Consider the following 15,397-nt stretch of genomic DNA (forward strand, 5'->3'; position numbering starts at 1 on the left):
GAGGCGACTTAAGAAATACACTCCAGAGCGCGGATACTTCCTAATGGCGTTAGTGCACAGGGGAAGTGTATGCATATTTTACTGTAGCCATAGGCTATCAAGGAGAGAACCTGTAGAGAGGCTGAAACGAACCTCTCATAAGTGCCTCCTCGTGATAACTCATCGCGTCCGCGGAGAGGAGTATACTGCTCGTAGATGATCACTGAGAACGCGAGATAATAGGGCACAGAAGATTCGCTTCGTACTGAAGGAATGAAAATCTGAGGTAAATGGCGCGCGGGCACCAGGTATATATATGCTTACGCATGCTGGGCGGTGCCACGCGCTATTTGGCCAATAAGATTGGCGGGATGGTATAGGGCTTCAGACATTCGTCACACCGAAGGTGTTCCCATACGTGGTGACGTCACCGCAGCATCGAAGTGACCTATGAAAGGGAACCCTGTTGCACATCTGGGCGGACGCGCATGCGCATCAAACGAGACGAACTACCCGAATTCACAAAGAACTTTTCTAACAGTTGATCTTCGCTCTCCAAGTCATCTCTCGCAAAATCTTACACCGAGCGGTTTGTTTTAGGGGTGGTATAAAACAGACAATTGAAAAAATCAGATGTAGTGACGTTGCATGTTCACAGGAAGATTAACTTTTCTGCAAAGTTATAAATTAGGCAATGCTGCGTCAGACGGGGGGACACAGCGCAGTTGTTTTGACCTTGACATTGCTTTAATGTCATTTCATATAAGAAAACGTCATTCAAGTCAGTTTTTGGCTCCCTTTTATGATTTTGTACCGCGGATGCAAAACACGTCGTCATGACAAAGGAAACTCTCTGGACCGTGGCAATCACGGCGACGTTTTTCTTCGGTTTATGCTTTTCAACTCTTAAAGCAGAAACCCCTTCTTGTCACGGAGCCTACGACCTTTACTTTGTTTTGGACCGGTAAGTACTCGCAAACTTTGATGCTGTTCCGAATTCAAACTTCTCAAGACGAAAAAAATTAAATGCACAGAATTACTGTATATCGTTGAATAATGTTTACATCACACCAAGCTCGTGTTTGTAGGTTAAGGTTTGAATAGAGTCAGTACATATCCCTGCCAGCTGTTCCGGAGTTTGACCTGATTTTACATGTGTGCCACACACTCCTGGCGACCAGGGCCACACAGCAAGACACTTTGCTGAAATATTGTCTTTTTGAGACTTGATACACAATGCAGTTTCGGTTGGTGCAGGGAGACTCGTTATCGTGAAAGCAGGGGAGAAACATTTTCTGTTTCTGAAGTCTTGACCATTATCTGTCTCTCTATCTATCTATCTATCTATCTATCTATCTATCTATCTATCTATCTATCTATCTATTTGTCTGTCTGTCTGTCTGTCTGTCTATCTTTCGATCTGTCTATCACCCGCAGAACCTGATTTTACCAAGTGAGACATGTTCCTGGGACAACATCTTTGTTGTCCCTGGAACAACATTGTGATTAACCAATCATATTTGAAGAACCAGTTTATAGATTTTGTAAAGTTTACGCTTAAAATCACAGTTTGTTGCTCGTACATCAGTGTCATTCATCTATCATTTCCTCTGATTTTAGGGATTACTCATGGTTAGGGTTAGGTTTAGGTGTAGGAATATGGTCAAGAATATATTTTTGGAGTAAAATGTTGTTCCAGGGTCAACAAAATATGTTGACCTAGGAACACATCTAACTCAGCAAAATCAGGACGTGCCTGTCATCCATCCATCCATCTCTGTATATCTAATTGATGTACACAAGTTCAAGAAAACTATCTGTCCTGCTTTCTGTCTACTTCTGTCTAACCGTCCTTCTAACTGTCTGTCTAACTTTCATCTGCATGTGTAATGTTTTATTTGAACTTAGATTCCTTTGAGAATCATTGTTGGCCTCAGTTCAGTCCTCCATCCTGTCTGGAAATATTACAGGATGATGGCACAGATATGCTCTTTCCTCTTTTTGAAGAACTTAGAGCAGCACAGAACCAGCAAGGCATTATGACTGGTTAAGACCAGCAGATCCGGCCTCAAATGTCTGTGGCAGGAAATCAAACTTCCCTTCACAGATCCAGACCATTTCTCTTATCTGATATGGTTTGATGTTTTCTGATGCTCCCACTAATGCTCATCTATATTCACTGACCTTGGCTTGAGACAAGGAAGAAGACAATGCATAAAAATGATTTTCTAGTTGCTTGTGTTTTATGTTGCCAGCACATGCAGTGGACTAGTATTAGTTATTAACAATTATTAGTTAAATTACCTTGTAGTTTTTACATCAAGGGCATATTTTATACACGTTTCTCATTAAAGACACTGCTTGCATTGAGGTTAATGTAGCAGAAGTGTACTTCAACTTGACATGATTCATGGATTTTATGTTGTGATATGTACAGATTTTGCAGTAATGGAAAAGTGATCAAAATTATTATGAACTCATCTCAGTATGGATGTATACAGTTGCATTGGCAAATCTTCTTTTGATGTTGATTTGTGTGGTGTTTTTGAATTTGCTATAGACTCCTTTTTGCCTTTTGGAGTCCTTGCTTGGTAATATTTGTGTGTTTTCTGTTACTTTCCCATTATTACTTGTCAATGTAACATTAATTGTACACTTCACCAAACAGCAGTATAAGCCTCATTGTTATAAGAGTGAGAACAAGAAAATTTACACAATAGCAAATATAAATCCACATAATATTTACAAATGATTATAGTTTCTGTTCAAGTAAAGGACCACACATGTTATGCTTTGTTGGATATTTTCATCTTGTTTATCTGCTAAATATCTTAAAATGTAAAAGTTGTTTGTTGCATTTAGACAGGCCAACTAATAGGCCAATATTTGACTATTTTGAGAATATCAGCATTGCTTAATAACCATGTTCGCTTGGCCAGTTAATGTGTGCTAGTTTCATATCTACCAACAGTCTTGTTAATGGACAACAAACATTTTCTGTTTTGGAATTACACTGTCATTCAGAAGTTTGGGAGCATTTTAACAGCACAACATTTTTTTTTAAACATGTATAATTATATGTTTTAAAGCACCAAAATCAGTATATTAGTCAGCAGTAATGGCTGCTGAAAATGCAGTTTTTCCATCACAGGAATTTATTGCAATTTAAAATATAGTAAATTCAAAATTTAAAAATTAAATTATTTCACAATATTTTTCACTTTTACCGTACATTTTTACTTCTTAATCAAATAATTGTAGCCTAGGTGAGCATAAGAAACTTTTGAACAGTAATTTAAATAGTCAAATGTTATTTGCACAGTTGGTTTGTTTTTGTCTCATTTGCTATTACGTATACGCCAGACATCCACCACTGACCCATAGTTTGATGTTTGGTGTTGGAGTGATGCAGTGATTTTAGCATTGAGTGTTAATGAGATCTGAAGTGGTCAGCAGTTATTATGAAGTGTCTTGACTCATATGTTGTTATAACAGCACAAAGTCCTTTATAGACAGAAATCATTATTCTGAGACTGTTAAAAATGAAGTGTAACTGACTTAGCAGCTTCTGTGCCACAAAGTAATCAACAGCACAGCTTTTACAATAACCAGATGGGGACATACCACTTAAGGGTTTAAATATAAATGCCTCAAGCTGTTTTTTCTTTAGTGCTGACTTTGTTTTTCACATGCTTCCTTACAGATCTGGGAGTGTTTCGACCGACTGGGATCAGATCTATGACTTTGTCAAAAATCTAACAGAGAGATTTGTGAGGTAAATATTCTAGGTCTGTGCTACCAGACAAGTCTCTTGTACAAATTCTGAACGCACCTCCCAATCTACCACATCCAAAGGAAATAGCAATCACAACTTCAATCAAAGCTAAATGTTAACTTGGCTAAATGGCAGCTACACATCCAGTTCTGATATGGCACTACATTGAAAAAAAAAAAACCTAAAGCGTATAAAAAAATCGCCAGATGAATTTGAACTTATGTAACGTTGACTCAATGTATGTGCCAGTACAGACGGTAGCGACCTAGCCAGAAGAAAGCAGTCTGCTTGAGAAAATAGCAAAGGGAGCAGGTGGGAGTGGGTGGCAAGGAGGCTCAGTCTTCTGGGCTGTGAGAATGGCCATTTGCACTGCAACCATCCAACAGCACACTTATCCCTCACACATGAAAGTAGAAGACACAGCCAATATACTTTATGAGTGCAGGAAGACCAGTGCAGTCTGCCATAGACTTTGATGGTCTTCTGTTGTGCCATGTGGTCTGCACTGGCTCTTTTTAGGGTGCTTTTTAAAGCATTAAATAGACCTGCTGTATGAATATACTGTATCATTTAGGAATTACCTTGAAGAGCTGTGTGGGGTTTCTTTCTTGTTTTATGGTGTAAAAAGGGACCAAGCAGCAGTACACCTGTGCTCTTTTATACTCAAAACATTAGTTTTTAGGACAATTTTTCATTGCTGAGTATAATACCATTTGGCCATTATTGTATTTATTACTTAATCAGCTTGCGAAATGCTCAGTTCTCTTGCCTTTTTTTTCATCTGATTTTTGTTACCAAAGTTTGGCTGATTGGATACATTTGGATATTCTCCCTGAGTATCTCATGTGGGGGATGGTTGTGGATTGGATGTCATTCTGAGTGAGAAAAAGCAGCACCTCTCCTTATGCTCAGTCCTGAGACCTGACTTCAAATGTGTAGAGGAACCCAACATGTTCCTATGCTGTATCAGCTTTCGTGACAGAAGGTTGTGAAAATGTACTTGTCATAATCAGCTATATATTTGTTGTCAGATTATGTGTCAGTTCTTTCTGAGAAAAAAATGCTGTTCCAATATCTTTAGGACATAAAATCCCCGGTTTTGCAAACCAGCAGGTTGCATGATCGCAATAGTGTTGTTATAGTTAAATAAACTATTAACAAATGTTATAATGTAAGTAAATATTAGTTAAAAAAAAATTGTTGCCAGGGCAACAAACTGAAATAAACTGTATAGTTGAAGTACAAAATTTACTAAAGCTAAAACTGAAATAAAAATACATAGTAAAAAAAGTAAAAAAAATAAAAATAAATAAAATACAAAAATAAATAAAATATATAATGTTCAAAAATTCCAACTGAAGTTTAAATAGAAACTGACAAATATAAAAATAAAAGGTTGTTAATAATTGTAATAAATACTATAATTTTAAATAAATAATAGTAAAATAACACCATATCTTTATCAATGAAACATACCAGTATTAATGTAATTGTTCTATTTTTTTTACTTAACATGGGTCCAAATACACAAAAGTTTTTTGGCTGCTTGTTTGCGATACTCTTATTGCGAATGGTAGGAGGAATAAATATAGGATGTGACAGGTATAAATATAATCGCCAACAGGATGTCTGCATGAATCACACATGACAACCTGTTTACTGTCTGCATATCAATTAATCACTTCCTTGATCCAAGCAGAAGGATTTTTTCCCCAGTCACAAGCTTTTATTAGCTGGTTTTTATTATCGTACTCATTAACCAGCTCTGATGGTTGCGAAAAGAACACTAAGACAGCCAGGCTTTCTACAGTACATCACAAGATTTCTCTGCATTATTTGCAGAAATGCTTGTTTTTAGCTATAAAATCAAGTCTCTTTTGAAGAGATTTTTTTATTTTTTTTTGCTGTGGTTGAAAAAGAGATGTGTCCAACTACAATTTGCAGCTGTACTTGACTTTCCATTTGCCATGCATTTACAATGTTTTCCCATTTTTCTCATTTTTTCACTCTAGTCCAAATATGCGTGTGTCCTTCATAGTTTTTTCATCGAAAGCAGAGATTGTGTTACATCTCACTGGAGACAGGTACTGAATCAGACTTGCACAAAGTGTTTGTTGTCCCTAGTGTATGAAAACTAGTAATACACCATGTGTTTGAGTACGTTAAAGAGGAGTAAATATTTATGGTGTAAAGGTTTCCTTCATGTGTTGATAGTTTTACATGACTCTAAAATTACCATTACATCTTATTTTGAGCATGACATTTGGTAGAATATTTCTTCCGCTTACACTGATTGGAATATTCCTTATTTTCATTATCAGGGCAAAAATAAATGAAGGTCTGAAGTATTTAAATGCTGTCAAACCAGCAGGAGAAACCTACATGCATGAGGGAATAAAACAGGTAAATAGCATGCTTTTTATGGTTTACAGGGGAATGGAATTTGTGTGTTTTAAGATATTAAATCTAATGTTATGCAGACACAGGAATGTAAATATACTTGACTGACTGTATTTCCTAGAATGTATTACTGTACTGAAATAAACGAAATAAAACTCGTTGAACTTCCTAGTTCCCCTCATGACCAAGATAAGGTGTAATTACATCTTTCTAAATAAACACACCACATTCAGTGTCCTGAATCTGGCCTCAAGATGAGTTTAGTGCCTTTGATACAATAATAGATAATTGAAATTTTTATATATATAAGTTTTTATACATCCCTGCAATTTTTGAGGAAATAGATATGTTTCTACTTGCACAACCATGTCACCCTTTCCCTTTCCAGGCAACTGAACAAATGAAAAAACAGCTTAAAAAGTCCTCTAGTATCATTGTGGCTTTGACTGATGGAAAGCTTGAACCATATATCCATAAACTCACTAAGGATGAGGTGAGCTGGTATCTAACATCATACATATTTTTCTTAATTCATGGCATCAAACAATTGCATTGTTATGACTGTTTGTTGTGTATGAAGGCTGATGAAGCAAGGAAATTTGGTGCTCGTGTGTACTGTGTCGGCGTAAAGGACTTTGATGAAGAACAGGTAATACTGACAGATTCTAAAATAGTGTGAATACTATATAGAAAACATGCGATTAACACTTAAAAAGCTCGCTAAAGCTTCCCCAATTCCAGGGGTTTTGCAGAGTTGTCTGTAATTACAGGGCTTCCTGTTGCTGTAAACTGAGGAGAGGAAATGTCAGCACTTTTTTTCCCCTGCTTGGTCATAAGCCCTGTTATTATTATCTCTTTATTTGCCTGCCAACAGCTCGCCGATGTGGCTGATACCAAGGAGCAAGTGTTCCCAGTCAAAGGAGGCTTTCAAGCTCTCAAAGGCATTGTTAACTCGGTAAGCTCTCCATGCCAGGGACACCCATCCCAAAAGGTGTGATAGAGGCCTCTAGTCAACTAAGATGGATCCATTGAACTGTTAGGTAGTCATTTAGCTGACAAGTGACTTACAGTAGACCTCTTTTGTGAACAGCCCCTGGAGCAAAGATGGGTTAAATTGCTTACTCAATGAAGAAATGCTAAGAGGAAAAGACAACAAACACATCACCTCAACTAAACTAGATTCTACATCCCATTTTCTGGAAATATTTCAGAAATTATTGATGCCTTCCATTTGCTTCATGATGCTTTGAAATATTCCTTAGTAATTTTTCTGTGCATATTTGCCCCTTTATGTTTGTTACATTTACTGAAGATGCAGTTTAGCATTGTAAACATGGTTTGAAGACAGAACATCTTTTGCCATCAGTAAACCATCAACAGCTGAGGTCAGTGTTTTCATATACGGGTGTGTTGTTTTGTGACCACAGGAATCAGTTTCTGGGATATTTTTCAAGTTTAGTCATGCGAGACAAAAGAGAGGACCTCCTTGTAATGTATTGTTTTGTGCAGAAAAGAGATATGAAAAAAAGACAAATTGTCTTGTTACTGAGCAAGCTTGTTTGGCCAAATGGAGTTTCAGGCCCAGCAAAACACAGGCATTCTCCGGTGATTAGTAATCTTGGAGGATGGACTCATTGGCCTCATGTTGCTCTCTGTTCAGATATCCAGGATTTGAGATCATCTGTGCAGCTTTGCAGTCCGTGCCTAAAGTAGACTTAACAGAGATTTAGCAAAAAGCAAAAGCCTAAAGAATTGATTTAATCTTTGAGCAGACCTATTTTAATATTCCAAGAATGTTTTGATTGATTGCAGAAAAGTTTTTTTTTTTTTTTTTGTGGCTTCATTAAAATATTTGTAATTATATGGTTGACTGGTGCAAATGTACCGTCAAATGTTTCGGGTCAGTAAGATTATTATTATTTTCTTTTGAAATTAAGAAATGAATACAAATATTCAGCAAGGATGCATTGAATTGAAAACTGAAAATGATCACAAATTAATTTACTGTAATACAAAGATAAATATCTGCTAACAATTGCTGTTTTTTAATATTCTGTTTATTAAATTATTGCATATAAATTAAATTACTTAAAATTACATTTACAAATGTAATTGATAATGGCCTTCATTATCACTGAGGAGGCACATTCATTGGCTTATGTTTATTTATAAGTCTATGTTGGATATGCTCCCTTCTTATCTTTGCACTTATATGTCTTGCACTGTTTATTTTTATGTATGTGTGTTCGTTGTTCATATTTGTTACTATGCGCTGTCAATACACTGTCATCTTGGCCAGGTCTCTCTTGGAAAAGAGGTTTTAAATCTCAATGAGATCCCCTGGTTAAATAAAGGTTAAATAAAAAAAAATAAAAAAAATAAAATAAATTTTAAAATATATTAAAATAGAAATAAAAAATGTTATTTTAAATTGTAATAATATTGCATAATATTACTGTATTTAGTGTATTTTTGATCAAATAAATGCAGCCTTGGTAAGCACAAGAGACTTCAAAAATATTAACTCAAATATGTATATAACTCCACAAAAAGACCCAAGTGTAAACACAGGTTTCTGAGTGAAAACATAATATTGACCTAGATGTGCATCTCAATAAATTAGAAAGTCATGGAAAAGTTCATTTATTTCATCTCAACAATTTAGAATATGGTGACATGCTAATCAGTTAATCAACTCAAAACACCTGCAAAGGTTTCCTGAGCCTTCAAAATTTTCTTTCAGTTTTGTTCACTAGGCTACACTATCATGGGGAAGACTGCAGATCTGACAGTTGTCCAGAAGACAATCATTGACACCCTTCACAAGGAGGGTAAGCCACAAACATTCATTGCCAAAGAATCCTGAACCACAGACAACGTCAGAGGCATCTTACCTGGGCTAAGGAGAAGAAGAACTGGACTGTTGCCCAGTGGTCCAAAGTCCTATTTTCAGATGAGAGCAAGTTTTGTATTTTATTTGGAAACCAAGGTCCTAGAGTCTGGAGGAAGGGTGGAGAAGCTCATAGCCCAAGTTGCTTGAAGTCCAGTGTTAAGTTTCCACAGTCTGTGATGATTTGGGGTGCAATGTCATCTGCTGGTGTTGGTCCATTGTGTTTTTTGAAAACCAGTGTCACTGCACCTGTTTACTAAGAAATTTGGAGCACTTCGTGCTTCCTACTGCTGACCTGCTTTGATGCTGATTTAATTTTCCAGCAGGATTTGGCACCTGTCCACACTGCCAAAAGCACCAAAAGTTGGTTAAATGACCATGGTGTTGGTGTGCTTGACTGGCCAGCAAACTCATCAGATCTGAACCCCATACATTGAGTACATGTACAGTAAATTAACATACTTTCCAGAAGGCCAAAAATTCACTAAATGTTTTTTTTATTATTGGTCTTACAAAGTATTCTAATTTGTTGAGAATTGGTGGGTTTTTGTTAAATGTGAGCAAAAATCATCACAATTAAAAGAACCAAAGACTTAAACTACTTCAGTCTGTGAGCATTTCATTTATATAATACACAAGTTAGAATCGCCTAAGAGTGTTAACAAAACGAGCCAATGAATATTGGCATGCGAGATTTGCAGCGCGGGTATAAAAGGAGTGTGTGTGGTCGCACAAACAGCTTTTCGCTTCGGAGCCGAGCCTTCAGCTTCCTGAGCAAAGTGTTGTGAAGACAAGCCGATCGACGAGTGTTGGTGTTACGGCACATCAGTGGGGATTGCTAGTGCTGCTGCCTTTTTTTCAGCGTGCTGCAGCTCTCATTCTGCGGTCATGCTGCAACTCCTCCTGGGCTCTTCAACACTTGTTTAAAGTACTAAAAGAGCAATTACTAAAAGAGCTCCACGAGTGACTGGGCATTTTTTAAAGATGTCTTTCCACTCGTGCATTTCTGGATGTGGTCGCTTCCTGGCTCCATCTGATGGTCATGATCGCTGCATCTCGAGCACGCTGAGGCAGTGTTTGTGGATGAGTCATGTTCTCCTTGTGGGAACATGACCCTCGCGATGTTGCGATCAAGGCTACTCTTCATCAAACGAGGAGGAGTCCCCCTCCCCATGCCCCATTCTAGTTCCTCCTTTAAGAGGAGGGCTACTTCGGCTCATGGCCAGGGTGATCTGAGGATCACATTGAGGGCTTCCCCGCCGAGCGAGTCTTCACGGGCCGCTCACTCCTCCAGTACATTGTGCCCCCTGGTGTTCCGCGATGCGGATGCTGGTGCCTCAGACAGGGCAATACCCAGCCCTTCATCCGGCCCACCAGCAGATGACCAGATGTCGATCACTGCATCGGGGGACGAGCTAGGCTCTGGAGGTGAGGATTCGGCTGCGTTGCCTCCTTCTGGGCTGGTGTTGCCCGAGTCAGATCCAGAGCTGACTGCTATGCTTCCCCAGTCCGCAGAGAGCGTCGGGTTGCCATGGAAGGCGACTCCATCTCCCAAACGTTCAAGGCTGGATGATTGGTTCTTCGGGGTGCTGCACGCCGATCGTCGGCAGCCACCTCTGGTTCCATTCTTCCCGGAAGTGCATGAGGAGATCACTAGGTCCTGTAGGGCACCTTTTTCTGGCCGAAACTGATCTGGTGCCTCCTCCGTCCTCACTACCCTCGACGGCGGGGTGGCTAAGGGGTATGTGGAGATCCCCCCAGTTGAGTGCGCTATTACTATGCAGCTTTGCATGCAAAGCGTTGCCACCTGGTGGGGTAATCCACGCCTCCCGTCCAGGGCCTGTAAGTTCTCATCCGCACTGACAGCCAAGGCTTATGGAGCTGCTGGACAGGCCGCCTCTGCCATGCACTCCATGGCCCTCCTGCAGGTCTACCAGGCTAAGGCATTAAAGCAGCTGCATGAGGGTAGTTCTGACCCTGGTGTGATGCAGGAACTAGGCACTGCGACGGACCTTGCGGACGAAAGTCACGGCGTGGTCCCCGGGTCAGACGATGTCCGCCTTGGTGGTGTCCTCCGCCTGCTCGTCGCCGAGGGCGCCCTCCTGCTGCCTCCACCTCCACCTCCGCTCCAGCCCGGCCTCAGGAGCAGCCTACACGTCCATGTCGTGGAGCTGGCATCAGGAGCGTGGTGCAGCCCGTCTCTGCCCCGACCCGGCCCGTAAAGCGCCAGGGCAAGCGGCGCCCCTGAGACGGGCGACCTGGAGTCTCAGGATCCTGCTCTTCAGGAGATGGTGAAGGCACCACTTCTTTCCCCGGAGGAGGGCCGGGGAAAGAATCTTTTGTTTGAACTTGAACTTGAACTTGGGAGGATGTGGGCAAACTGAATCGCATAGCCGAGTCTGATGGTTCTCGTGAGCCATCGAGATGGTCTGGGGAGCAATAGCCAGGCCCCCAGAGACCTCCCTTCACTCTCAAAGTGTATGTTGCCGCTATTGCCGCACATCACGATGCAGTAGATGGCAAGTCCATTGGGAAGCTTGACCTGGTCATCAGGTTCCTTAGGGGGGCAAGGAGGCTGAACCCTCCGCGCCCTCATCTGGATCCCTCTTGGGATCTCCCCTTGGTCCTGATGGCCTTGAAGCAGGAGCCCTTCGAGCCTCTGCACTCAGTAGAGTTTAAGCTTCTGTCTCTAAAGACAGCACTCCTCACTGCATTGGCTTCGGTCACTTTGCTCTGTCCCGTTCGTGCCCTGCACATTTACATGGACCGCATGCAGAGTTTCAGGACCTCAGACCAGCTCTTTGTCTGCTTCAGAAAACAGCAGAAGGGAAAGGCTGTCTCCAAACAAAGACTTGCCCACTGGATAGTGGAGGCTATAGTCTTAGCATATCAGGCCTGTCGCTTACCATGCCCCCTTGGAGTGAGAGCACACTCTAGAAGAGCTGTGGCTTCCTCCTGGGCTTTGGCACGGGGCGCCTCGATAGTGTCCTCTCGCGTACTCGCTTCAGATGGCCTGTAATGCTGGACCGGCTCAGTGTCAATCACGCTTGCTGCGCCATTCCCCTCTATTGACTGGATATGTGCGCCTAAATGCTTCTCAGTTCAGTTTCCCTCTTGGCGAACCCTGTTGAAGTTCCTCCCTCACCCTCGCCAGTCAGGCATGGCGGAGCGCCAGACGCCAGGTCCAGCACTCGTGTATACCCAAGGTCAGCCCTTGTGGAATACAGATCCGCGATTTCATCAGTCACTGACGTAACGTTGATGTGACTGACTGAAAGGGAACGTCTTGGTTACGTATGTAACCCTCGTTCCCTGGAGGAGGGAACGGAGACGTTATGTTTCGTCGCCAAAGTTGCTGTACCATGGCTGTACAGCGGGGCACACCATCTCGGCTCCTCAGCTAAAAACTCTTGTGCAACCGCACATGCTCCTTTTATACCCGCGCTGCGGGGCGGAGTGCGCGATGCAAATCTCGCACGCCAATATTCATTGGCTCGTTTTGTTAACACTCGAAGGTGATTCGTCTCTCTAGCGAGATCCCCGATTTCGTCAGTCACTGACGTAACGTCTCCGTTCCCTCCTTCAGGAAACGAGGGTTACATACATAACCGAGACGTTTCACAATTTGAGTTGAATTACTGAAATAAATGAACTTTTTCACAACATTCTAATTTATTGAGATGCACCTGTAGTTGTGATGTGAAAGGGAAAGATTTTGTGGTCAAATGAGGTTAACAACATTTTCAGCCAAGTTTGAAAGCAGTATTTGTAGTGCTAATTCTCACAATGCTGACACCTCATATACATACAACAAATATTATTTAAATCTGACTGAAGCTGAAAACTGAATGAAAACTCTTTCTTTCAGCATGATGGTGATCCAAACACAAAGCAATGGGGGAAATAAAAGCTTAGAAAGGTCAAATCTATGATCTCAATTCAACAGAGAATTTGTGGCTCTTGCAATTTGAGAATTTGTTGCACTGCAAGACTGTCATGATTAAACAATCAGACTCAAATATTCTATAGATCTTTGTAATAATTATAGATATATGGATGCTCTAATACTTAAAGCCTATTCATGTGTGCGTATAGATACATGTCAAAGAAAATAAGCTGAAATGTGTTGGGATGAACCTCACTCATGTCGTACCACCTCATATCTCATTAAAGAGTCGTAAAGACCATCCTGAGTATCTTTCAGCCCTGACGTTCAGTCAGTGTTCCTTCTCCACTTTAATGATAGCAGAGTTTTTCAGGTCTCATATTCAATCAGCCTGTTTTATACATGTCCTCCACTTCAGTCTGAAGCCCCATCTCCAATGCATGCGATTCAGGGAACAATATCTTTCTGTTAATGTTGTTTTTTTTCCTGTTCTGTACAGAGATTTGCATAGTTTGTCCTCTGTTGATTTATGTGGATGATGGGAGAAGTGATGGTGGCTTCTCACAGGCTTGTTTATATGATAATGTAAGCCTACAGTCTCTAATAGAGCTGAAGAGGGAAAATGGCACTGTATAATTTCCCCATAACGGCTGACACGGGTCTATCCAACACCACACTGTATGTGATGCTCATCTCATTGAGCTTGATTTGGCATAGCAAACATCCCCGGCGTGAATGCTAAACACCCAGACACTGTGATAGCTGATACAGTGATTCAGCAGTGACAAGTACTGATTTGAATACATTTTTATCATACAGATCCTCAAGCAATCCTGCACAGAGATCCTAACAGTGGAGCCCTCCAGCGTCTGTGTGAACCGTAAGCATTTTAAGGGCTTTTACAGCCGTCAGTGTCCATGAAATTTCCTGTGTGTGTGTGAGTGCATGCGCGTACGTGGTCTTTGATTTGGGTGAATGCCCAGGAGTGCTTCTCATTATGTCCTCATCTGGTTTACATACCACAGAGTCCTTTGACATTGTTTTGAGAGGGAATGGCTTCACACTGGGTAGACAAACAGAAGGAGTGGTCTGCAGTTTCGTAGTTGATGGAGCTAATTACAGTAAGTATGGTTATACTGCATATATTGACCTCGACTGCATCGACAAAACCAAATGATTTAAGAGAGATTTTTGTCTGGTAGTTGGTTGTATCATACAGGAAGTGACAAGCAGGCCACACCTAGGATACAAGATGTTTTGTGGATTAAGTGTCACATTAGGTTACTAAAGACAGAATAAGATGCTCACCTAAACCAATAAAGATTTAAAGCAGCGATTCTTAACCAGACAGCAGGCTAACATGGGATTTTCCAAGAGGGCTACAGGATGATTAAAATTCTTTAATATAATTGTGAAAGGTTTGTCGAGTGAGAACAATAGCATCATGAATGGGGCAGTTGCCGTGCCAGACATGAGGCAACAGCATGTAGGAGAGCTTACAGAGGGCCATACATTTTTTTATTAGCCTCATATTAGCCTTCTCTAAAAACACACATCATAGCCTTACAAAATGTTTCATAACATGCAAAGTTTTAGAGATAGTGTCCTCAGATTTGAAATGAAGCATGAGTGGACTTGTGGTTTAAGATTAAATATGTTGCTGTGGTAAATGCTTTTAGAAACATATTTTTTTGTGCATTTAAATATATATACAGTACAGACCAAAAGTTTGGACACACCTTCTCATTCAAAGAGTTTTCTTTATTTTCATGACTATGAAAATTTGTAGATTCACACTGAAGGCATCAAAACTATGAATTAACACATGTGGAATTATATATGGAATTATATACATAACAAAAAAGTGTGAAACAACTGAAAATATGTCATATTCTAGGTTCTTCAAAGTAGCCACCTTTTGCTTTGATTACTGCTTTGCACACTCTTGGCATTCTCTTGATGAGCTTCAAGAGGTAGTCACCTGAAATGATCTTCCAACAGTCTTGAAGGAGTTCCCCGAGAGATGCTTAGCACTTGTTGGTCCTTTTGCCTTCTGTCTGCGGTCCAGCTCACCCCTAAACCATCTCGATTGGGTTCAGGTCCGGTGACTGTGGAGGCCAGGTCCTCTGGCGCAGCACCCCATCACTCAAAGTCAAAGTCAAAGTCCACCTTCATTTATATAGCACTTTAAACAAAATACATTGCGTCAAAGCAACTGAACAACATTCATTAGGAAAACAGTGTCAATAATGCAAAAATGATAGTTAAAGGCAGTTCGTCATTGAATTCAGTGATGTCATCTCTGTTCAGTTAAATAGTGCCTGTGCATTTGATAGTGTCTGTGCATCACTCTCCTTCTTGGTCAAATAGCCCTTGATAGCCCTTCAGTGTGACTCTACAATTTTCATAGTCATGAAAATAAAGAAAACTCTTTGAATGAGAAGGTGTGTCCAAACTTTTGGTCTGT

At 40.6% G+C, this 15,397-nt stretch overlaps 1 protein-coding gene across 1 annotated transcript in view; it reads left to right on the forward strand.

Moving 5' to 3' along the window:
• The first annotated feature begins 487 nt into the window (after positions 1-487).
• Positions 488-15,397, forward strand: part of LOC132139517 (anthrax toxin receptor 2-like) — a 56,974-nt gene continuing 42,064 nt past the window's right edge. Inside the window, exons 1-9 of the mRNA XM_059547921.1 lie at positions 488-943; positions 3,683-3,754; positions 5,767-5,838; positions 6,076-6,157; positions 6,543-6,647; positions 6,735-6,803; positions 7,029-7,109; positions 13,750-13,810; positions 13,956-14,051. Of these exons, the coding sequence (XP_059403904.1) occupies positions 816-943; positions 3,683-3,754; positions 5,767-5,838; positions 6,076-6,157; positions 6,543-6,647; positions 6,735-6,803; positions 7,029-7,109; positions 13,750-13,810; positions 13,956-14,051 (766 nt within the window). The 5' untranslated portion in view covers positions 488-815. The remainder of the gene's footprint in view (positions 944-3,682; positions 3,755-5,766; positions 5,839-6,075; positions 6,158-6,542; positions 6,648-6,734; positions 6,804-7,028; positions 7,110-13,749; positions 13,811-13,955; positions 14,052-15,397) is intronic.

This window comes from Carassius carassius, chromosome 4 (assembly GCF_963082965.1).
Source record: "Carassius carassius chromosome 4, fCarCar2.1, whole genome shotgun sequence".
In the NCBI taxonomy this organism is placed as follows: domain Eukaryota; kingdom Metazoa; phylum Chordata; class Actinopteri; order Cypriniformes; family Cyprinidae; genus Carassius; species Carassius carassius.